Source organism: Apis cerana, linkage group LG13 (assembly GCF_029169275.1).
Source record: "Apis cerana isolate GH-2021 linkage group LG13, AcerK_1.0, whole genome shotgun sequence".
NCBI lineage: Eukaryota > Metazoa > Arthropoda > Insecta > Hymenoptera > Apidae > Apis > Apis cerana.
In genome coordinates, this window is record NC_083864.1 from 1761905 (window position 1) to 1788139 (window position 26235).

General features: G+C 18.7%; 2 protein-coding genes across 4 annotated transcripts in view; one reads left to right on the top strand and one right to left on the bottom strand.

The window, feature by feature from the left end:
- LOC114577416 (uncharacterized) overlaps window positions 1-8422 on the top strand; it is a 285863-nt gene extending 277441 nt beyond the window's left edge. For all 3 annotated transcript variants that reach the window (XR_009832298.1, XM_062083464.1, XM_062083465.1), the window contains one exon: window positions 7735-8422. Coding sequence is in view for 2 of the 3 variants with exons in the window: in XM_062083464.1 (XP_061939448.1) it covers window positions 7735-7999 (265 nt within the window). In the remaining variant the exon portion in view is untranslated. The remainder of the gene's footprint in view (window positions 1-7734) is intronic.
- A 3064-nt stretch (window positions 8423-11486) lies between these two features.
- Window positions 11487-26235, bottom strand: part of LOC107996965 (uncharacterized) — a 48110-nt gene continuing 33361 nt past the window's right edge. The window contains exons 2-3 of the mRNA XM_028666308.2: window positions 13987-14284; window positions 11487-12255 (exon numbers count right to left, since the gene is read on the bottom strand). Coding sequence (XP_028522109.2) covers window positions 11840-12255; window positions 13987-14284 — 714 coding nt within the window. The 3' untranslated portion in view covers window positions 11487-11839. The remainder of the gene's footprint in view (window positions 12256-13986; window positions 14285-26235) is intronic.

Here is a 26235-nt window from a genome sequence, read left to right on the forward strand (position 1 = left end):
TTTCAAGAAAAAGATAGAGCATTAGAATCGAAATATTTTATATTTAAAATTATGCTCTATTTTTCATTATATTTAAAAAAATTATATTTCATTATATTTAAAAAAAAATGAAAGATTTTAAGAATTAATTTTATTTCTTAAAATGATTTTTCTATAAAAAAAATTGTTTAAATAATTTTGCTTTATATATAAGGTTTGTAACTGACTGTATGTATACTTTCTGACAAAAGCACAATTTAATTTTTTAAATTTTGCATAGATAGTTATAGAATATAAAATATATTATTTTAATATTATTCTATTTTTTATACACATAAATAAAAATTCATTGTACTAATTACTAATTGTTAAAATTATTATGATATGATATGATATTATTTCAATATTTAAAGAATTATAAGTATATATTTTCGTTGTCAATTTTCTATCAGAATTGGACATTAATCCGTTAAAAAAATTACTAGTTAAAAGTTTCAGATAAAATTATTTTAAATAATTATTAAAATCCTCAAATAATATTTATTCGTTAATATCATAGTTGATCCGCTTTTCGCATAATCTCAGATTGTTTGGCATTACAATTATTTACAATTATTACATTATTACATTTTGAATAATTAATTTATAATAAATCAAAATATAATAATCGAATAATAAATAGAAATAATTTATAAAAATAATTTTATTATTTGTAATTATTTTATAAATTTTGACGATTATTGTCTTCCATTTGAAAAAAATAAACTCTAATCTTAATAAATTTTTTTCTTGTCATTAATAGATTAAAAATGAAATAACTTCAAAATAATATACTTTGACAAAAAAATATCGTTATAATAAGTCAAATTTGATTTTATTTATTTGAATAAAAGTATTTGAATAATATACTATATAGTTGACAAAAATATTGAAAAGAAATTGTTTTTTTTGAAATATAAATATAATAAAAATATAACAAAAATTAATATTGTGTTATCTTTCATTTCTAACATAAAAAATAATATTTTACAATCATATCCGCCTATAACAAAAATACAAAAATACATAAAAAATTCTTCTATCTTCAAACGATAAATAGATTTTTTATATAAATAAGTGAAATCTAGTAGAAAAAAAAATATAAATTGCGATTTCTACATTATTTCACATTTTTTTAAATTATTATTATATATTATATTTTATATTATATTATATTATATTATATTATTATTAGGAAAGAAATATTTTATATAGATAATTGTGTATAAAAAATATACATATTGTATTAATCTTGAAAAATACTGAAAAAAATGTGTGTTTTATCATTATATCACAAAATATTTAATAGAATTTTTATTTATCATATAAATATAAAATAATTATTAAATTGAACTTTTGTGTCAATGTTGAAATTAATGTGTCAATGTTTAAAATTAATTTAAAATTAATTTAAATATATAAAATGATTTAAAAATTATAAGTTTAATAAATAACTTTTATTTATAAAAATTAATATATAAAATAAATAAAATAACCATAAAAATTAACTTAATAAAATTAAATCGTATAAAATTAAATACGATAAATTAAATTGTAAAAATTAACAATTTCATTCGATTTCTATAATTCTATATAATTCTTCGATTCTATATATTGATATGTTATTTAATCATTAACACCTATATTTATTTTTGAATTACGTTTATACATTTATCAAATTTATCAAATAATTTATAAAATTTTTTTAAAATTATTTTTTATCTTTTATTTAAATTATTATTATTAAAATAATTTCATAAAAATTAAATAAAATAATTACATTGTAATAAATTCAATACTAAATGAATTGAATATAACTAAATATTTTAATCAATTTTAAGAATAGTTTAAAATTCAATATCTTTTTATTTAATCATATATATATTTAATTCATTGAAATTTAAAAATATTCATTATCTTCTTCTATTACTTTTGTATTAGATCCAATTCAATGAAAATAATAATTTTTAAACCTGATATTTTATTATTTATATTAATATTTTTGAACAATATTTTGTATTAAATAATTCTTTTATATATTCGTTAAATACACAGGTTAATATTAATTGTTGCTCAGAATTTTTAATTTTTCAATAATTTTATAACAATTTTAATTTTATACAACATATATTTGTTCTTTTTAAAAGAAATTTCAATAAATTTCATATAATTTTTATGTGTATAAGTATAATTTTATTTTATTTCAAAATAAATAAATTTAAATAAATCTGTTAAGTTAATCTGTTAAGTTAATTTAATTTTTATAAAGATATACGTCATTTATGTACTAATAATTTTAAATTCTAATTATAAAAAAAAAATATATTATAAATCTGATTGGGTCTATATAATAATAATAATTAAATAATGGCAATATATTTTATTTATTCTTTTTTATTTAATAATTTATTATTTTACTATATTAATAAAATTCAAAAACAATTCTTTATGAAAAATAAAATTTAAAAGTATCTAATTAAAATATTAATTATATAAAAGAATAGAAAATATAATCGGATTTAAATAACAAAATTAGTTCATTAAAAAAATAAAATAATTTAATTCTTATTTGTATTATATTGCACTATTTTATAATAGTATATATTAATTTATTATTACTATATTAATATATAATTATTATCATTACTAATATATTATTGGAATCTTATAAAATGTTCATTATCAAAATTTATACATTATTGTATTTGCGTTTTCCACTCTTCAAAACAGTTATATAATTGAACTTTTGCCAAGACATTTAGCAATTCCATCATTTCTTTTTCATTTCCTGTAAACATTGAAAATAGACATACTTCAACATATTTTATACTTCATAAACTAACCATATCTCTGATGATTTAATTATTAGTCAACAATATTATATTTTAATTTTAATGAATTAAGAAAAAAAATATGATATGAAATGATAATTTTTTTTAATTTATCCTGAATATTTTCATTTAGAATTATTTTTACAATTTTATAAATAAAAAATGTTAAATTATAATAAATAACTGAACAATATTTATAAAATCAATTAATAAAAATAATTATAATTTTATTTATAATTTATATTTTAAATTAATTATTAATAAATTCTTAGATTTAAACATAATAAAAAGCAACTTTTCTTTATTAATGAAAGTTACGAAAATCAAAAAAATAAAAAAATGTTACTATGTCCTATTATTATTTATCATTCTTAAAAGAGAACTTATTCCGAAAATAGTAATTTACATAAAATATTACAAATTTAATCAAAAATTTACATATATAGAAAAAAATATTAAACTAATATTTTTTGTTATAATACAATTTTTTAGAATAAAATATTTTATTTAATAGAATTTATTGCTTATACTATTATATTATTAAATGTTACTTTTAATTAATTTAAATAGATTTGGAAAATATATTAATCTTTAACAAGGATTAATTTAAATCTTTTTTAATTAAATATTTAACACTTTTGATATTTTTGTGAAATTCTTTTTATATTAAATTGTTTTTAATATTTATAAATATTTAATAAAATTTAAATAAAATATTCAATTAAAATTTGATTAATTAATTTAATTTAATTACATATGTAATGAAATTTTGAATATTTCGAAGTCGATTAATTTTTTTAATCAATCTAAACTTACAATCTAAATTAATTGATATATGTATAATTATGTATAATTTTAATGAAAAATATTACATCAAAACGATATTAATATAATAAATAATTTACAAATTGATTTAATACAACTAATACGCTATCATTTTATCTCATAAAGAAATTCTAATCCAAAAGTTTTTATTTTAAATATTTCAATTTTAAATGTTTGTACATATTGTTATAATTTTATTTATACAATTTTATTTATAATGTATTTTTTTTATTTATAATCTATTTATTTTTTTATTTTAAATAAATTTTTATTTTATTTTATTTTTAAATCTCTTTATCAATACATTATAATTTTACAATATATATTAAATCAATACATTATAATTTTCATAATTTTTTTATGTTTTAAATTCATTAAAAAATTTCGTTAAAGAATATTTTTTCAACATAAAAAATATAAAAATTTAAACACTTTATATATAAAATTGTATTTCTTAATGACCTAAAATTTATGTTTATCATATACATATCATTTTTATTATTTTTTATGGTTTTGATACCATTTTCTTAGCTATTATCAAATTTTCCGAACGAATGGCAGTCGTTCCAGTTATTCGATAATATAAGTTTCAACAGTTATTTTTTGAAATGACGTCTGAGTAACTTCTCTTGTGAGTGTAGACCATCACCATTTACAGCCGATTCGCAGAAGTTAGTTAACGACCTAATACGATGAAGTAGTCGAACCAGCAGAAAATTGAAGCGAGACCTTTCTGTACTCTGCAACTCGTAGACACTCGGATTCACGAAGCTCTTGAAACAAATCTCAATGGTGAAAATTACTTCGAAGTCGGCACGAAACTATTGGAATGCTCGATAAAATCCATATAAAAACTGATCATTGATGGTGCTTTACAAGAATTTGGATGAAATCGTAATTAACTTTTTCTTCGAAAGAGAATTGTGGTTAAGAAGCGTGTAACAGATCTTGAAGAACTTCGTGAAACCTACCAAAAATAAATATGCTTTTTTTATAAAAAATTTTTAACATATTAAATTTTTATAATAATTTAATGAGTTTAATTAATTTTAATAGTAATATAATCGTATTATTATCGTAAATATCAAAATTGAAATAATAATATAGCAAAAATTGATATTTTGTATTCATTTATCTTCTAAACTTAAAATGATAAATCACTTCAGATACAACACACAAAAATACATCATAAATTTTTTCATTTTCAAAAAATTTCATTTTTTTAGATGTGTTCTATCATTTTGTTTTATATATTTTTTTTAATTCTTTATATAAAATTTATAAAAAAAAATGTTAACTGTGCTTAACTTTTTTTATACTTTATGTTAAGAAATGGATTTTTAATATATAAATATGTATTAAAATTTTGATAAATTGCATTAATAACAAAAAATACTGGAAATAGAATACATAGAATGTGCTATCATTTTATCCGGGAGTTTACAATAAAATATTGTAAAAAAATAATAACAAAATATAAAAATATAAATATAATAATAAAAAAAATTATAATAAAAATAAAAGAGAAAAAAAAGTAATCATGAATCGTAATAAAAGGATTTATAATGTTGTCATTACGTACAATCTAAAATATATATAGATTATGCTTAAATATAAGAAAAAGTAAACTTCAAATAAATATTATTATTTATTATTATTATTTTGAATAAATATATTTTTTATTTTGTTTGAAGTAATTATTAGTTTTTTATTTGTTATTTTTATTTCAAATAAAAATTGGTTCATTCTCTTTACTACTTAACAATAAAAAATAAAAAAAAACTGACATAAATGCTTCCTATACAAAAAGAAATACTTAGAAGAAATTAAACATATTAAATTACGAATTTTTTATTAATTTTTTTGTCTTATTATGCATATATTTTAATTTTAAAAATTATTGTGCTCTTATGTTAATATATTAAATATATTGCACTACTCTAATTGAAAATAGGAAAAAGAGCTAACTGAGAATGAGTTATCCTATATATTATTTATTTAAAATAAAGTAAAATTATATTTTATTAAAAGTTTTTTCGCTAAGAATATAATATTGATATATTACTCAAAAATCTTAACTATAATAGAAACAAAATTAAAATTAATTTAATTATATATATATTAATATTATAATATAATATATTATAATATATCTTATAATGCGTATTACACATATATTATTTTTATTATCAGCAAATATCAATAGGCATCATATACAAGTTAGCTTGAGCAACTACTCAATATGTAATGTTCTGTAAATATATTACTATGTTCTCAAATGTACGTCATCTCTATTGCGTGATATGTTTATAAAATATAACTTCCGATATTCTAAGCAAGATCTTATCTTATTTTTTTTGTAAATATTTTGTATATATTTTTTAAATAAATTCTGAATATATAAATAAAAATAACATTTTCTCTTAGTGATCAATTTATTTTTGCAATTCATTATGACGATTAAAGATGATTAAAAATATACAAAATTATTTATAATAAACTCATTATTTATAAAATCATATATAGTTTTTTTGTACATGGAAAATCAATTGCAATATTATAGAATATAGAATATAACATCTGGATTAATAGATTCATTTTTCAATTTATGATTTTTAATAAATTATGTGAACAAATATTATTAAATATTGTTATAAGAGTTGTTGTATCTAATAAAATATATTGAATTATATAATTAAATAAATAATAATAATGATTAAATAAAATATAATTAATAACAATTGAAATATTTAAAATGTTTTTTTAGACTTTTGTATATTAATCAATTAATTCTATAGTCGAAATTTATATACTTATAAATGAATCAAAAATATATTATTAGCAATTTATTTTAATAGTAATAAAATAATATAATAACAAAAAAATTATATTATTATAAAATATTAGTAATTAAATATCCATATTTTAATAATGAATTAAAAATTATTTAAATAATTGAACATAAATTGTAATGTATTTATAAATTTAAACAAAACATAAAAATTATTTTCTTAATAACAAAATAATAATTTTTATAAAAATAATATAAAATTTTAGAATATAATACTTAGATATATAAAATTTAGAAAACACAAAAATTAAATTAATTAGATGCAAATGTTTATTTTGGATTCAATATTTTTCTTTGATTTTAATTATTTATATGTAAAAAAAAATATTATTTTGGTAATAAATACAAGATATTAGAATGTATTAGAATTTAAAAGATTCATTTATTTATAATATAATATTTATAATGTAATGTAGAAAATGTAAAAACATAAAATATTTTTAAAAAAAAATATTAATTTATATAGCCAATTTTAATAATTTAAACAATAAATAATAATTTTTCAATAATATGTTGGAATTACAATTGGAATACAAATGATATCAAAGATAAATAACTAATAAAAATTATTTCTTTTTATTATATATACTTCCACAGTCCAGTATATATAGATACAATGTTATTACAATTATAATTATAACAATTAATTAATTTATCGTATTTAATTAATCCTCTTTTTTGATTAAATAAAATTAGGCCTTTAATCAATATGTGGAACGAAAAATTTAAAAAAATTTACATTATAAATTAGAGAAGAATATATTTATTGAAATCATTGAAATTGTATCGTTAATAAAATCGTAACTAAAGTTTTTGCAAAAAAAAATGTTACTTGAAATTATCTCAGAAATCACCAATTAATCTATATTTTTTTTTATCTTTCTACATTTTTCATATCTTATCATTTTTGCAATTAACAATTAATCAATTTATTCTTTAAACCAATTTCAATTTCCATCATTTATTTGTTCATAAAATGATCGAAGACTTACATATAAAAATACATATATAAAAATTGTCTTTGAAATTAAAAAAATAAATAAATATCTTAGAATTTAATCGAAATAAATAACTATAGTTATTTAGTTAAAATTTATTTAAAAAATCGATTATTCTCAATTTGATACTATTAAAATTTATCATATTACAAAAGTAAACTAGGAATATAATAATCGCCACGAATATCTCAACAGTATTGTTCCGATCTAGTTGGACTGAAGCTTTAAAGGAACAAAGCTTCTGGGTACCGTTTCCCTGGAACAAATGCGAAGGAGTTAAACGATGCGAGGCCGACAAAAGAGGTACCGCGGTGAGACGAGTTCACGAGTTCTGCTCTCTGCCTGTAAATCGTAAATATCCTGATTCCGCGGAGCTGGTGGAACAAATCCCAATGGTGAAATGTACAGGGGACGAAATGGAGGTTGGAATGCCTCGGCTCCTCGATGGAATCCGTGTAAAGGCGATCGTCAACTAGCGAATCAGGACAAAATCGGTCTCTCCTCCTCGTGGAAAAGAAACAAGATATTCCTCGCGCGTCAGGATTTGCTCTGGAATCTCGTTCGGTAATTCATGGAGGCAAAATCGTACGATCCAATACCTCTTCCACGAACAGAAGGTTCTTAGTTGGGCATTTCGTCGCGACTTGGTCGTTTGGAGTCGAACTGCCATTGCTTTGTCGCCGATTCTCCTAATTGAATCTTTCCCTCCATCCCTTGTCCCTTCGTATGAACGTGCTCTTTGTCTGTTCTCTTTAATCTAATATTAATACCATGAAATGTCAATATAATTAGATCCAGGCATATGTAGATGATGTGCAGTATATTTAATATAATAATTTAAAAGTAATTATTTTCAATAATTCTAATTATTATTTGATAAATAAATGTGTTTCGATTGATGTTGTGTTTTTTATTTAATTAATTAAAAGAAGGTAAGGCGGATATTTTGGTAAATAATAATAAAAACAATATTTTTTAATTGTAGTTCTTACAAGAAGTGAAATTATAAATATAATAAATCATAATTGTAAGCATATAATGGTATTAATGTAATAATAAAAAATAAATAATTGAAAACAAATTTCTCACTATTTATATATATTTAAGTATATACATATTTATTACTTTTTAATCAAATAAATAAAATAATTAATTTATGCAATATTATAATAAAAAATAATAATATTAATAAAAACATTTTATGTTTTCATTCGCTCAAAAATTAAATTTAATATACAATATGAAATTCTAATTTTTTTCATGAAATTTTCCATGTCATGATTGGAATATTGATTGGAAAATTATTCGATATACATCATCGATGTACAGTCTCAGACGAAATTAAAAAATACTCAAATTTTGAAAAGATATTGAAATTTTGAAGAATTCATTTACATTTTTATAGAAATTTGCTATTCACAAAAAAATTTTCCTATATATAAAATGTATTATATTATGTATATATATATTTCTTTATATAATATAACTTTCATTAAAATCAAGATCTTTAAATTAGATAAATTTCCTTGTAAGATATATAGATATATGAAATCTTTTCTAATTCAAGTTATATATACATTATAGTTAGAATTAATGATTTATATTTGCATATTATATTATATATATAATCTTATAATATTAAGAAATACAAGTATTTAAATGATGCAGTTTGTTGATAAAAATATTCTAAGGAAATTTATTTATTTTAAAAGATCTGATTTTTAATATATATATATAAAATAGATATAATAGAATAATAATATATTAAAATAATTTATTTTTTAAAAATTTTTGAAAAATCTTTTAAATATGTACTATTATTTTTGCTTAAATTTTTTTTTATATTTTATATATTTCAATTGGAAATATTTTTTATAATAGCACATTAGAATATTAAAACTTGAATATGAAAATGATATTAAAAATTGATTTTGTCTTCTCGAAGTGATTTTCCATTAAAAAGTTAAAAATTAAAAATTAAAAAGTTATTCCATATATCATTGTGATATTTCATCCAAAAGAGAATTATTTGTTAATTTTGATAGAGGAATTTATTAAATTTGTTAATGTAAATGAATACTTTTACGACTGATTATATGAATATCTATGTATTTTGTATATGATTTTAATTTTTTATTTTATATAGCCTTTGTTTTATCGTCTATTAATATTATTATATTTATTTTTTCCATTTCGAATGGTGTAAATGTTTTTTTCATGTATATAATATATGGGAAAAAATGTATTGTATTACAATAAGAATATATTATTGAAATACTGATAATGAATTTTGTAATCACTCAAATTTATTATATTTTATACTTATATATAAGTTCTGAAATCGAATATTAAAAATGAGAGATTGGATGATTTTACTATTTATAGTTTATATATTAAGATATTTCTTGTAATTTATATGTAATTTCATGTAATTATTTCAAATATTTTATGTTCTTGCTGAATTAAAAATTATATTAATAAAATTTGTTAATGAAAATAAAGTACATCAATAAATTAGTTATTTAACATCAGTTTATAAATTAGCATACATTTAATTAGAAAAATTATATTAAATATCAATTATTAAATTTTAAACATAATAATATAAAATGATACTACAAATTAATATATCATATCATATATATCATTGTATATCACAATTATGATCTTAATACCTTGAAAAAAGATTTAAAAAAAAAATCTTACGTTTAAAAAAATACAAAAATAATTTTCTTTTCTAATTTTCCATGATTTAAACTTAATAGTTAATTAATTTAAAAAATTTAAATTTCAAAATTTCATTTTTTTGTTAAAATCCAATAAATAAATATCAACAAATTATTTTTAAAAAATAATAAAATAATTAATTTCAGAAATTAAATGAAATTATTTCAAATATAAAAATATTATTTATAATAAATTTAACAAATAAACTGTATTTAATGAAAATATATAGAAAATAGAGATAATGTAGAATTCTAACTTGTTTTAAATTCCTAGTTATTTTTTCAAAAATTAATGCATTAAATGATTTAATTTTGATTATTTTTCTCATATTCATTTTTCTAAGAAATTTAAATAAAACAAAAAATATTTAATTATTTATAGTATATATAGTATATATTTAATATAGTATATTTTAGGAAGTATTTTCTTTTTTATTTTTTATTTTTCCATTTAGTAGTTTTTGTATACTAATTTTAACTGTTGAAGAAAAATTTTGATTTACTTAAATATATTGATTATAACATTTAATGATTGATTTATCTGATATATTTATTGATTATAATAATATCTTGAAACTTATATTAATAAATAATAAATATTATTATTTTATTAGTATTATTATTATTTTTATTATTAATAATATATATTTAAATTTATATTATTATATATAAGTTAACTATTTAAAAATCAATTCAAAAAGAACTATTCAAAAATATAATAATAATTTTAACGTAAATTAATGATAATAATAAAATAATAATATGCTTCGAAATATATTTAAATATATATATGTGTGTATATCTGACAAATGAAAAAAAAATGTATTTATTTAACTAATATGAATTAAGACCAGATGTAATATTATTCTTATTCCAACATTATTATACAATAATCCAATATTATAAATTTTTATAAACAATCAAAAAATTATGAAACCTTTCATTACAATAAATAAATAAACTATTTCAAAGATATTATATTTATAATTGAAATAATATTTATTTATAATTATATTTATAATTGAAATAAAAAAAAAAGTAATTTGAAAATTAGAAGAAAATTTCTTAATTTTAGTTTTTATTTATTTTTGCTTAAACTATTATAAATAATTAAATTTGAAATCTATCCGTTTTTAATTTCATATCATTTTTTTTATTTCTACGAAAATCAAATCATAAATATTACTTTAGTATTTAATTCTTTATTCGAAGATTATTTAATTTACCAATAGGCTTTTATATTAAGGACTTTCCTTCTATTATTATATCATTAAAATATTTTTATATATCTTTATTTATAGTTTATGCAAACTATAAATAAAATATTTATTTTTATGAGTTTTATATTTCTGCATAAAATAAAAAAAATTCTAATAAAATAATATTAAAAAATTCCATACAAAAACATTTACTATTTTTCTTTTTCGTTTTCTTTTTTTTTTTAATGAAAAAGATCGTAAATTCAGAGAAAGTAATCTGATCGAAAACGAATCGACGCGTGGGTCCAAAAGAGTTGATCGATTAACGATCAACGAACGAAAATCGTGGAGCGGGTCGAGACGAGACGGCTCGATTCCTCGTATCCACGTCTCATAGGAAAAAACTGGGGACGCGAAACTCAAGGAAAGAAAGGGAACAGTGCGTGCAGCAGCATGAATCGCGCGCTAGGACACCGAGGCGCGCGTCTGCCCAGAGCTGGAAGAGCGGGAGGGATAGGAAAGAGAAAGGACAGCAAAACAAGCGTTCACAGTGCAGGAGGGAAAGAGATATAGTCCATTCAACGGGCAGCATGTACGATTTCCAATCGACGACCGCTTCCTCGAAACGGCTGCCCCTTCTGCGGGATTCTGAACGACAGCACGGGAGACCGCATCTCGCAATACTGGTTCTGCCCGTGGCTCCATTCAAGTGTTCTTGCACCGCTGGCATCCCTCGATTGCTCCGAGACTTCTTGATATTCCATTGCCGTTCCGATCCAGTTTCTTCTTGCGCGTTGATAATACCAACTGGCCAAAATGAAATGAGCAAATATGCTAGTTTAGAGGAAGCATAGAGATAAATTCATCTGGAATGATTCAGTGATCTAACATAAAAAAAATAATGTGTAAATATATAGTGATTCATGAAATTTGAACATTACTTTTTTTTTTGATTGAAATTATGAACAATTTTTTATTCTTAATAAAATTTTGTTAATATGTAATAACGATATAATTTTCAGAATATGTATTAAACAATAAATGTAGTAACTTTATTAAAAAAATATAAATTATTTTTATTGAAGTCGAATAATAAATAACAATGGCAAATAATAAATAATTTATTTTGTAAAATACTATAATAACGAATATATTTAATTGTAAATATACTTATTTATTTTATTTATTTATTTTGAAATACTTCATAAAATATTTCAAAACTAATTATTACTCAAATGATTCTAAAAAGTAATTTTTACAAGCAAATCTGAATTTTAAGAAATTTTCAAATTACATCATTTCATTGTATTATTATTTCATTGTATATATATAATTAAAAATATATATACATTTTAAAAATGAAGAATTTATTTGATAAATAATTAAAAAAATATAAAAATATAAACTATGTATAAATGTAAATTAATAACAAAAAATAGACATTTCAAATCATATATTTAAAATTACATATTTACATTTAAATGTTAAATAAATATTATTTCCAATGTATACTCATTTTTTACTTTCATTAAACATATACACATATTTACATATAATAGATTTATATAAAATAGAATACATAAAATCTTTATTAAATTAAATCTTTATTATCTCATTAAATACAATTTTGAAAATAAATAAAATATTTCAGATTATATATATATATGTAATTGATAATTGAAAATAAAATATGTTATTCAGACTTTTTTTTCTATGTAATTCTACATATAAAAATAAGCAAAAAATATAGAATAAATTTGTTTCATTTAAAAATCTAATTAAATTTTCAAGAAAATTAAATTTGAAAATTTGATGAATTCATATGTTTAATCTTTTCTAAAACAAAAATTTGTAACAATTTACGAAAATTTATAATTTTTCAATAAAAAATTTAAACGATAAAATTTTTATACATTGTTGTTTATTTTCACATGATGATTATTGTTATTTTCACAAAATAATTTTATATTTCATTCGTATTTAATTGGAATCTAATTTTGTAATCTAATTTTATTTGAAAATTTTTCAAATTTGATTTTCACGAAAATAAAAATTCGAATAAAAAAATTTTATTTTTTCTTTTCGACTTACTTTTTTGATATATTTTATCACGAATAATATGCAGATATAGAAATATTTATATATATTCATTATTAATTAATTATTATTAATTAAAAAAGTAAAAGAAAAATTAAAAATATAAAATATCGTTTAGAGATATTCTAGATTTCTATAATATAATATAAAAAAAAATTAATTGGAAAATAATAATAAATTATTTTTCAGTAAATTATTTTTCAACTAAATAAAACGTTAAACATTAAAGATACTTCACAAATTGCATATAAAAATAATAAATCATTAATAAACTTTTCTATTCACAAAAATGTCAATTGCATTCAACAAATATTATAAAACAATCTAATAGTTGATACGATATCTATTGATCTTCAACAAAAATCACGTTAAAAAGCAGGCAAAGAAAAAAAATTGGAAAAAAGTAGCAACATTGGTCCATGCTCATAAATACGTACATACAGGTAAGACCACGTGGACGAAGGCGAAATCTCGTGGTGCCGAGTTCCCAGGAGAATAGAGCGCGAGAAGGAAAGGACGTGGTTAAAGCGGTTGAACAAAGACAGAAGAAAGGGACTTGCTCCAGGCCCCACTTCTTTCTTTCAGGAGTTCCACCAGATCCCACATTACGTGGACATAAAAGGCAACCCTGGCATGGAGACCGTCTCTCTGACACATTGACACAGCCTCTGAACCACCGCCTGTGCTGTGCTTCTCTCCTTCCTATACATTTCTCGAGATTCTCGTTTTTCTTTGGCCGAGATCATCCACTCCCTCTCTTTCGTTTCCGTTCAGCCACCTTTCTGCTCGATTCGATATCGTTGTTATCCGCCAATCTCTGTCGGATCGCTGCTTTTTTGCACCGCAAAATTGCCAAAGTGTATAAGAATATGTTATATAGTACATAGTCCGACAATGGGATCATGAGATTTTTTTATTTTGAGGCAATCGAAGGTAGTTGAAAGATTATGAATCGAAAAATAAAAAAAAATAAAAATTCAAGAATAAAAGATTATTCGTTTAAAAGCAATGCTGACAGAAGTGAAAAAAACTAAAATTTTTCAAACTGAAAGTATTGAAAATAGTAATTGGAAAAATTTTATTTAAATAATGATATTTAAAAATTTTATTTTATTTTAGAATTATATGTAAGTATAGTTATGAAGAATTTTTGAATATAAATGATCGTTCAGTTAGAAATAATGCTATGTATATTTCAAACTAAGAGTACTGGAAACAGTAAAGAAAATTTTACTTAAATATATATTAATATCTGATAGTTATACAGATAACCAAAATATTTATTTGAAACATACGAATTAAAATTATTAATTTTATAATAATGAAATGTATTTTGAAACTTATTATAGGAAAAATATATATAAAAAAACAATAAAGATAAAATGTTGCATTTTTAAATGTTAAGATATTATTATTTTTATTTCAATTTATTTATATTATAATTATAAGAATTATTTAATTATATTATAATTATAAGAATTATTTAATTTTTATTGTAGTTTATAAATAGAAAATAAATAATTTTTTTTCATCAACCGAAAGATATTTTCAATAAGATAGAGATTTAAATTAAAATCCGAAATTTCTGATTCAAAACCAAAGAAATCTTAGTTGTAACTTATTTTTTTATTTCTAACTTATTTTATTAATTATTTGCTAGTTTCTTTTTTTTTAACATTTTAGGATGCTTTGGATAATTATTTATAAAATAAAATATAAAAGCAAAATTCTTTTTATTGCTTTTTATAATAATATTTAAATATAATAATATTTATATAATATTCAAATTTGAATTCGATTAATAAATTTTTTGAAATCCAATAAGATATTTAAAGATTATTAAGATTATTAAGATTATTTTTATTGATTTTACATTTTTGTTTATATTAATTTAATAATTTTTTATTAATAAAATTTTTGTTTTTAGATAGCTTATAAATAGCTTTACATAATAAATGTTAAAAATATAATATATATATAATTGTATGAAAAAATTTTTAATAGATTTGGAATAAATTTGGATAAAAATGTAATATTTTAATTTTCAATATGCATATATAAATATATATAAAAAATTAGTGAAATAAAGTAAAAATCTATTGTAATAAATATAAAACATTTAATATTTATATATATATAATCACAATGAATTCTTTTTCTTTTTTCAGTGTTTATCATGAAAAACCATAATATATTATATTATCTTATTATATTTTCATATATATAAAAAATAAATAGTTATTTGAAAATTTTAATTACAAAATTTTCTATATAATTAATTATAAATTAAAGTAAAATTAAAAAAATAAATAACGTCTTTCAAAAACTATGTTGCTATATCCTTAGAGCAACTATAATTAACTACAAAATATTGCACTAATGTATTATTTTTTAATAAATAGTTATTAACTATTCAAGTTTTATGTCAAAAAAAAATTTTACTGTTCTATAAATATTTAGTTTTCACATTATCATTTGTTAGAATTATTATTTAACGCACTGTGTGTATTGAAAAATATTCTTTTTATAGAAATATACAAAATATACAAAATGTGAATTTTTAAATCCAAAAAAAATTTTTACTGTTTTATAAATATTTAATTTTCACATTATCATTTACCATTACTTATTGTGACAACAAACCGAAAAATATTTATGAATCGTTTTACAAAAATGTACAAAATGAATATTACTTTTTTCCATGAAAACATGAATTTTTAAAAAAATATCTCTTGCATTCTCATGAATATGATCATTCTCTATATAGTTGACATAATGAATCCTTACGCGACTGATAGAATCCTTCTCAGATCATAAGAAACCAGTTAAGAAAGAATCGCTAGAGTTAAGTCATCATCTATCTCTCGTAATTCAGAACGCGGAGGATGCACAAATCTATCTGGTTCGAAGCAAGATCTCCTTGATATCTATACAACGGTACTGAATAAGGTGAGAGAGAAAAGCTCAACTGGTTTCGCTGCATGTTGAATCGAACAACAGCAAAAGAATTTGAAACGATTCATTTTTTTTTTCTCCTCTTTCATATCTCGCGTAACTTATTCCATAAAATTTCTTTCAAAATTATTTTATTTCTATTATACTACGTAAAAAAACTATAGAAATTTTTATTTATTTCTATTATAATACAAAAATAGAACCTTATTTCATTATTAGAATATTTTTTTCTTATTTTTAGTTTTGTCAAAAAAAAAAATTTATTAAAAAAATTGTTTATGTTTATTGTAATACAATTTTAAAAAATTTTTTTGTATTTGAATAAATTTCGAAGATTTTAAAATCATTTTTATTTTTTTAAATGGAATCATATTTTTTTTTCTTAATTTAGATCGATATTTTCTATAAAAAATTAATTATTCTATCAATTATTAACTTTTGAAAACAAATATTAACTGAAAACAATTATATTGAAAAATTATTAGTTTAGAAAATATTTTAATTTTAATTTTATAAAACTCATTATAAAAGACAAAAAGACTATGAACAATAAAGTATCACTTTACTTATAACTTCTTCTATACTGAATAATTTTTATTGATATAATTTTTGTATAAAAATACTGGAAATATTTATATAATTAAAATTTAAATATCACACCTATAATAAAACTATTGTAAAATAAATCATTTATTATACAATTTTATATAATGTAAAATCAAATTATTAGAAATTTATAGTAAAGAATTAAATATTACATACATTTTTGATAAAAAATCAACAAACTGCAAAAAAATTCTTTTTCATTATACAATATCTATTATACGCAATAAAGAATAAAGAAATAAATAATTTAATTATAATTAATATATTATATTTATTATATTCTTTCAATATAAATAAATTATCCATTTTATTAATTTTAATTTTTAAATTTAGCTTTTAAATTTTTAAATTTAAAAAACTTTTTAAATTTTTAAGTTTTTGAAAATGAAGATAACATAAGTTTATATTTACCGAAATGTTTTGTAAATAATTGAAAAAATATATTTTGTAAATAATTAAAAATATTTTTAAAATATCTTTTAAATATATTAAAAATAAGTGGAAGTTTTATATATTTATAAATATATCTAATAAATATATTTATTTTTTTATTTTCTGCTATTTATAAAATTACTTAATATTTTAAATTTAGTTTAAATTTCTTTGTTTAAAATTATTTATATATAGAAAAAAACATTATTGAAAATAAAAAAGAATTATTATAAATTTATAAAATCAATGAAAACAATAGTTTTTAAATGGTTTGCGGCACTTTAAGAAATTTATGAATCAAATTCAAATTAAATAATTTAAATATTACTACATAAAACAATTTTTGATCACTATCAAAACTCATAAATAACTAAAGATAACTTTTCCTATATATTTCACTTCATTTTATTATATTATTAACAACAATTTAAAATTAGAAAATAGAATTAATATTCACTACTTTTCATAAATGTGAAATAAATTTTTAATTATTATATAAATATTATTATTTATTTCTATTTTTTCAATTTAATACAAATACGAGTATGAATATATGTACTTACACATAATTTGAATCGATGAGAGATTGTTAATATTATAACTAACGACACAGCGGTCGTTAGATCAGGTGAGAGCCAGCGGTATAAGGAGAAAGAGAAAAAAAAGAAAAGGACGAAGAAAGGAAGGCAGGTGAGGCAAGGTGAGAGACATGGTTGGCCGGTCGGTAAGGTTTAACCACCTAACGAGTAAAAAGCATGAATGGACGCCAGCACGGCGCCGTACATTATCTTGCCTCCTTGTCTCTTTATTATTATTCTCTTGGCCCCTTTTATCATACCTACGCTGCTACGCCGCCACTCAACCATCTTTTCTTTCTCACTCTTCTCTTTTACTCCCCTCATTCTCTTTTCAATGTCTTTTTCTTTTTTTCTTTCTTTCTTTCTCTCTCTTGTGTGCTCTTTCTCATGCTTCGCAGAAAATTTATCTTCGTTTCTCTTTCTCTTTCTTCATCTCTCTCATACCGATTATTCCATCCTTGTCCCGATGGATTCTCTCGTTCTGATATTCTGCTTGTTTCGAAGGAGATCAGATTCATGTTGCACTGAAAAATCGTGTAATCTGTTCCTGAAGAATTATTATACGGGATTTTATGTATATAGATACATATATATAAAATTTGTTAATATTACTTAAAATCAAATATACAGTATTATCGGAGTTTTCATAATATTTTTAAATTTTCCCAAATTTTTTAGAATCTATAAACTTTATTTTCGTTAAGAATGTTTTAATATTTATCATTAACGTGGAATTATAACAAGCTTTTCTTAATTTGTATTTAATATTTAATGTGTATGTGTAAAATTAATATAAATAGTATATTCTTATTAACAAAACAAAGAATTAAAAAAATTGAAAAATTGTACATTTATTATATCTTTATAATTTATAATTCACATTTTCAATCAATCAATATATAATTAATAAAAATAAAAAATTGCAAACATTTATTATCTATTTAATATATCTAGTTTTATTATAGTTAAATTATATAGTTTTTATATGAAAAGAATTACAACATAAAAAATAAACATTAAATATACGAAAATATTTCGTATCCATCAAATTTAAAGAAATATTATTTTTAAATATTTATATTATTTTTTTTATTATAAAGATAATTCTATTAATAAAATTCTAAATATTCTAATTCTAAATAATAAAAATATGTTACATAATAAATATTTGCAAATTTCTATCTATTATAATTATTTATTAAACAAAATAATTATAAAAAAGTGAACTTACAATTTTGTTCGGCACTGTAAACGATAACATATCAATAAGAAGTTCGAATGTTTTTTGATGATTCATAAATGCGACAAACTAATTATCTTTAATTATATTATATATATACTTATTAAATACAAATATATATATATATATATATACTTAAATGTATTTATTATATTTCCTAAGAAAATAGAAAATAAGATAATAATATATATGTACAAATATGTATGTAGTAGTTTTCAGCTTTTGAACAATTTATCATAATAAAAGAAATTCAATTTTTTAAATCATTATTTTTGTGCAATTAATTTTTTAAACCGTTTCTTTAATTTTTATCAATATTTTGTTACTATAGGTTATTTTATATACAAAAATTTGCTTAATCTCAAAGTCATATTGTTTATACATTATTATAAATTACGATGTAATTTATTTTTTTAATTTTTATCAGAAATTAAATACTGTTATGTGTAAAATATTAAATCTTGTAACAAAATATTAAATCTAATGTATCATTTTTTTGAATTATTATATAAGTTTTGCATAATATAAAGTACTAAAATAAGATAAAATGATCTGTGGCCCTATCGTTTCATTTTGTTTTTCTGTTTTCCACTTTATCTAATGCAAATTTAAATTGCACATAATATAATAAACTTCAATCGATATTTTTGTATATCAATTTTTATATTTATTTTAATTTCTTAAATCGATCTTTCAAAAGAAAACACATATATATTATGCACAAATATATTAACATTCTATGCTGAATGAAAATAAATAAATTTATCTCTTTTCTTATAAAGATTTTGAAAACAAGAAATATCAAAAAAATTATTCTCCATTTTAATTATACTTGATAATCATATTTATTTCGTATAAGTTTTATATAAGGTTACTTCTATTTTGAACATTATTAAACATATAATCATATTAAAAAATAACAGTCGATATAGAGATAAATAATAAATAACGGTATAATATATAATAAATATTAATGCTAAATATTTTAATAACATTTTAATTTTAATTTTTTAATTTAATATTTATTTATTTATGTTATTGAGACATAAAAAGACATTAATAACATTAATAAGTTAATGCTTCAAAATTAATATTAAAAACTATTCAAATTGATAGCGAGAATTTATCTTTAAAATTTGCTATTACAGATTAATTTAATAATTTAAAATTTAACTTTAACTCTATAAAAATATATTTATTTTATTATTTTTTTGCTAAAATTAAAATAATTCCATTTTAAATAATTCAGATGTTCTATTAAATTCTAAATCAAAACTCTGAAAAAGATTAAAGATTAAAGATTATTATTGAATATTATTTTCTTCAAAAAATTTCATAATAATTTTTTAACTTTATATTTGGAATCATTTTATTAAAAAATAAAATAAAATTTTTAAATCTCATTTCGATTGTAAAATCGAGTAAATTTTCTTTCAACATGTCTATATATTTAATTGTTGTTCATTCATCATTGATAATTATTAAATTGCCTAATCCTTGAGTGAACTGAATCATCTTGAGGTCAAGATCGAGCCATTCTTTTTAAAAGTTTTTCCTGTTTTTCTTTATATATAATATCATTTATAATACTTCAAACATTGAGTCATCACTTCATATAATGTTTCTCTAAAAGTTCACCGGATCATTTAAATATTTATATGCAATCATCTCATAAATTAACTCACTCAGAAATATTAACTTATTTTGCAAGATTATATACATGACTTTCATCTTTATATTTTTTAAAAAATTTTCGAAATATATTTCAAATATCGGACAAGTATATATATATTTATTTCAAACGATAATGAGAAAGTTTTACTAAAGTTAAAGTTTTCTAATTTATTCAAATTTTAAATAGTTAATAGTAAAACGTAACCTCTGTTCCAAATGATATGAACAAACTGTGAATCCCGGAGAAAGAAAATTACACATAAGAAAAGACGTAAATCACGAGTTATCGGGACGCTATATCGATCCAATAAGCATTGAATTAATCATGCATCCATACATTATACATTCATTTTGCACAATATCCGCTGCTAGAGAAAATCGAATGAATGGAAAGCGATTCCACCCACGTGGTATGATAAAGAACAGAAAGCGGGAGCGTGATATCAATTATCGCGTCCGGTTCATTACTTTTTCGAGTTCTCCCAGAAACAAAGCTGAAACACAAGAATCGAATGATTCGTAAAAAATCATCGGTAGAATTTTTTTTATTTTATTATTAGTCGCTATTATCAGAAATTGATTGTAACATCATTTCGTTCATGTATAATTAACAACTTCTTATCTACTTTATTTTTACATTTTCGTATTTACATTTACATATTTCGTATGTAAAGAAAATACAGCATATTTTGAATATCTACAGTTGGTAATTGGAAATACCAACTGTTGTTTGTATTGAAGTATTTAAAAAAACTAATGTTATGTAATTTATAATTATATATAATTTATAATACTTATAGTAAGAACAAATGATCTGTTAACCAATGACACTTGTAAAAACTATAATTTTAATATTTCTGAATCTACAGAAAAATAAAATGTCAATTTTCAAAATTTTTTCAGAAAATATTTAATCGTTGAAATCATAAAATATAAATCGAATTTAAAAATTTAAATTTTACGAATATTCTGAAAATTTATTATTATATATAGATTAATATCATAATGTTAATTCAAATACTGAAGATGAAGATAATTTGAAATATATCATATACATTATTCGTTACGTTATTTAATAAATGAAAAAACATCAATTAATTAACTTATAAATAAAATGATTAGCCGCAAATTACTTAACAAAGATTTTCAGAAAAAATCAATAAATCAATCAATTGATGTCATTATATTGTAATAATGCAAAGTAAATTTTATAAAAAATAAGAATGAAAATCAACATTTATCTAATATTATAATTCTTATATTGTATTTTTATATTTTATTAGATAAGAGATAAGAAATTTTAGTAAATATTTATTTTTTTTAATTTTATAAAATAAAAATAATTTGAAATATTATTATTCCATATAAAATTATAGTAAGATTAAGTAAAATTATAGTTATTATAATATATATCTTAGTACAATTTTTGTGTTATTTTTTAATTAAAAAAAATTAGATTCTTTATGTTTTTTATATTATTTAATGTTTGAAATATAATTTATTAATATTAGTATTTTCATATAATTTTGTCTGTTCTCAATTTCTACAATAATTTTTTATTCATCATAAACAAATTCCAAATATATTATATTTTTCCTATTTAAAAATGATAAATTTGAAGATTCGAATTAAATAATTTTAATGACTTAACTAATAGATGTACTTGAATTATTACATTATGTTTATTACATTTTATTATATCATATTATTATTATTATTTCATAATAATTGTGGATTATTTTTCATTTTTATAATTATTTTTGTAAAATAACTATATTTCAGTTTTCATGCAAACAATTTATATTTATTTATGTATTATAAATTTAAAAATATATATATATATATATATATATATATATATATATATATATATATGTAATATATATAATATATATAATCTCAGTAAAAAAAAACATATCGATATATTTAAATATACATAAATATTTATATAAAATAATATCGTTAATTTAATTTTCATTATTTAGATAAAGTCGAAAAAATCATTTTCGAAATATATAATATATTCCGAAATATAATAGATATAAAAATATTTAAATTAAAAATATAATAGATATAAAAATATTTAAATTAAAAATATAATAGATATAAAAATATTTAAATTAAAAATATAATAGATATAAAAATATTTAAATTAAAAATATAATAGATATAAAAATATTTAAATTAAAAATATACAATTTATTTATATCGAATAATTATTGCTAACACAATTTTTCAAATGAATATCAATACTATATTATTTATATATCAATTTTCAATTTGCAAATTTTTTAACATAAAAAAAAAATAAATATATTTTTTGATTGTTTTTGGTAATTGTTTGTCATTAATCATTATAAATTTTGAAGAAAGTTTATATATTTGAATAATTAACCATAATTAAAATATTAAAAATATTTTATATATTAAATGCATAATAGGATCGAATGATACATAAAACAAAATTTTTTTCTTGCTACTTATAACTTCTATAATAATAGTTACAATATAATCTATTCAAATCTAAATTGAACAACAAATTTTTTAAAATTCCAGAAACTGTTTAAAAATTATCTATTTATTAATTAAATTTTATATTTATTTTCATTAATTTTGACAAGTTTTATTCAATAATTTACAATAATGTAAATTAATTTAATAATGTTTTTATTTTTAATGTTTTTTCTATAAAAATAATTTTGAACGAAAAAATTTATACCACATTTAGATTTAAAGAAAATCATTTCACAAGAATTCTTAATTTATTGTTTTTTATTGTAAAATATCAATAAATTTATGAAACAAGATAAGAAAAAATATTATAATTGATAATATAATAAAAATAAAAATTAAAAATGCAAACATATCAAAGTTTTCAGGATACAGTTTCAAACATTAATTTTAGAAAAACCATCTTTTATATTAAATTTAGATTAGCAACAAGTCTTTTTTTAATATTGAAAAATAATATATATTATACAATTTTGATTGTTTCATACTAATATACTAATATACATATAAAAAATACGTATTTATTATATGTGATATAATGTATACATATAATTATATTAATATATGTACAAAAATTTATACAAACATACTACAAACATATTATATATACCATATACTACCAAATATGTAATAACTATATTAATAAATAAATACAATAATATCATATAATTTATATTTCTTCAAAAAAATTTACAATAATAAATTTTACTAATGTGCTCAAAATTTTCATAATATATGAATTTCGATAATACACGCTCGAATAAAAAGAAACAAGATAATATATTAGCACATTTTATAAAGATAAAAATCTTTATCCATCACTCCGTTTTGTGCCTTTAGTAAAACAGGAATTCTTTCGTCTCATATTCCTAAGAAATCATCGACAAAGAGATCCGTCTCATCCTAGTCTAGAAAGCAGGTAGTTCTCGGAAAAATGTTCAGATTTTTCCTGGATACTTGGTCCACTGCTGCAAAGCCATTTTACAGTTCTTTGTCTTGATCTCGGTGCACAGAATCCGAAACAACCCCGTTTGCATGTTGAGAAACGAAAGTTCGAGTAGGTATGTACAGGCATATAACAAGGAACGAGAAAGAAAAGAGGGAGAGTTGGGTGGCGAAAGAGGCTGGGATCAAACCCAACCTTCCTTCTGCTCCGATCGTATAATTTACTGCTCGGATTTCTGGTCGTAGCCCTTCGCCGTCATTTAAAGGGACGATGGACTGTTGTAAAATTCAAAAGAAAATAGTTCTTTTTTTAGTTTCCTAGAACGGTCTTCTGATGTAACTTCGAGGATGACGTACATATGTTTGGATTTTTAGTGGCGCCATAATTAATTTTAAGGATATCAAACTTTAGAAATCTATATAATTAGAAAGTTTTTACTATAGACGTTATATATAATAGTATGGAGTTTATAGTTTATAAACTATAATATATCATGAATTTTTTTAAATTTTGTATTCTGTGTAGATATCTAAAACACTAAATAAATATTTAATTAATTAATTAATTTAAGATTTAATTAATTTTTCAATACTTTTTGATATAATTTAATGATGATGTACATTAATATACAATGATATATTTGTATTTTTAATGGAATTATGATTAATTTTAAGGATTTACCAATTTTATATCATATAAAGTTTAATTTTACTAAACTTTAAACTGTGTAATAAAAAAGATTAGAATATTTCGTGAATTTTTTTTAAATTTTATATTTTGCAAATAAAATATTGCTAACTATATCTTATATGCATAATAATTTTTATTAACACAGTTTTTATTAATTTATTTTATTAAAAAATTAAATAAAATAAAATATTTATATTATAATATTGTTTAACTAATTTTATTATAAAAAAAAATATTTAATAATGTCAATATTCAATTTTAATATAATAAATAAATAATTCTTTTACATTAATGGATATTGAAAATCACTTTATAATTATAATAATCGATTTTTTTTATATTTATAAAATATAAATAATATATTTTCAAATTGATTTCATATGAGTAGTAATAAGAACAGAATCTTTCATTTTTTAATGAACATAATGTAGAAATTTTAAAATAAATTTCGATTAATTTATAAATCGATATTTGGATTTAATTATTTTATCAGTTATTTATAAATATGTTATAATTTATACAATATGAAAAATATTATTATTTTAATTAATTTTAATTTTAATTAATTATTATTTATTATTTTGAATACATATATTTTAAAATAATGATTTACAATTTAACATTTTTTACAATTAAACATTTTTTTTTTAATTCACGTATTTATTGGTTCAAAATTTTTTGCAATATTTATATATATGAAAAATAATGTATTTTAATAATACTTTAAAATATATATGAAATCAATCTAAAAATTATATATAATTTTGAATACTTATTAAAAATAGAATAGAAAATAGAATTAAATAGAATTACTTACTATCTAATTAACAAAAAGAAATTTATATTTGAAATAATAAAAAGTGCACAATAGATGAAATTTTTAATTCGTTTCTTTTCAATTTTATTGTAACTAAAAATGCACATGAATATACTTACAAATAATTGAATAATCTCATTTCAAATTATTTTAATATACGAGATTGTTTAATTTTGATGTTAATTATAACATTAATAAAATTACAAAAAATTTTTAAATTGTAAATCATTATTTTAAAATA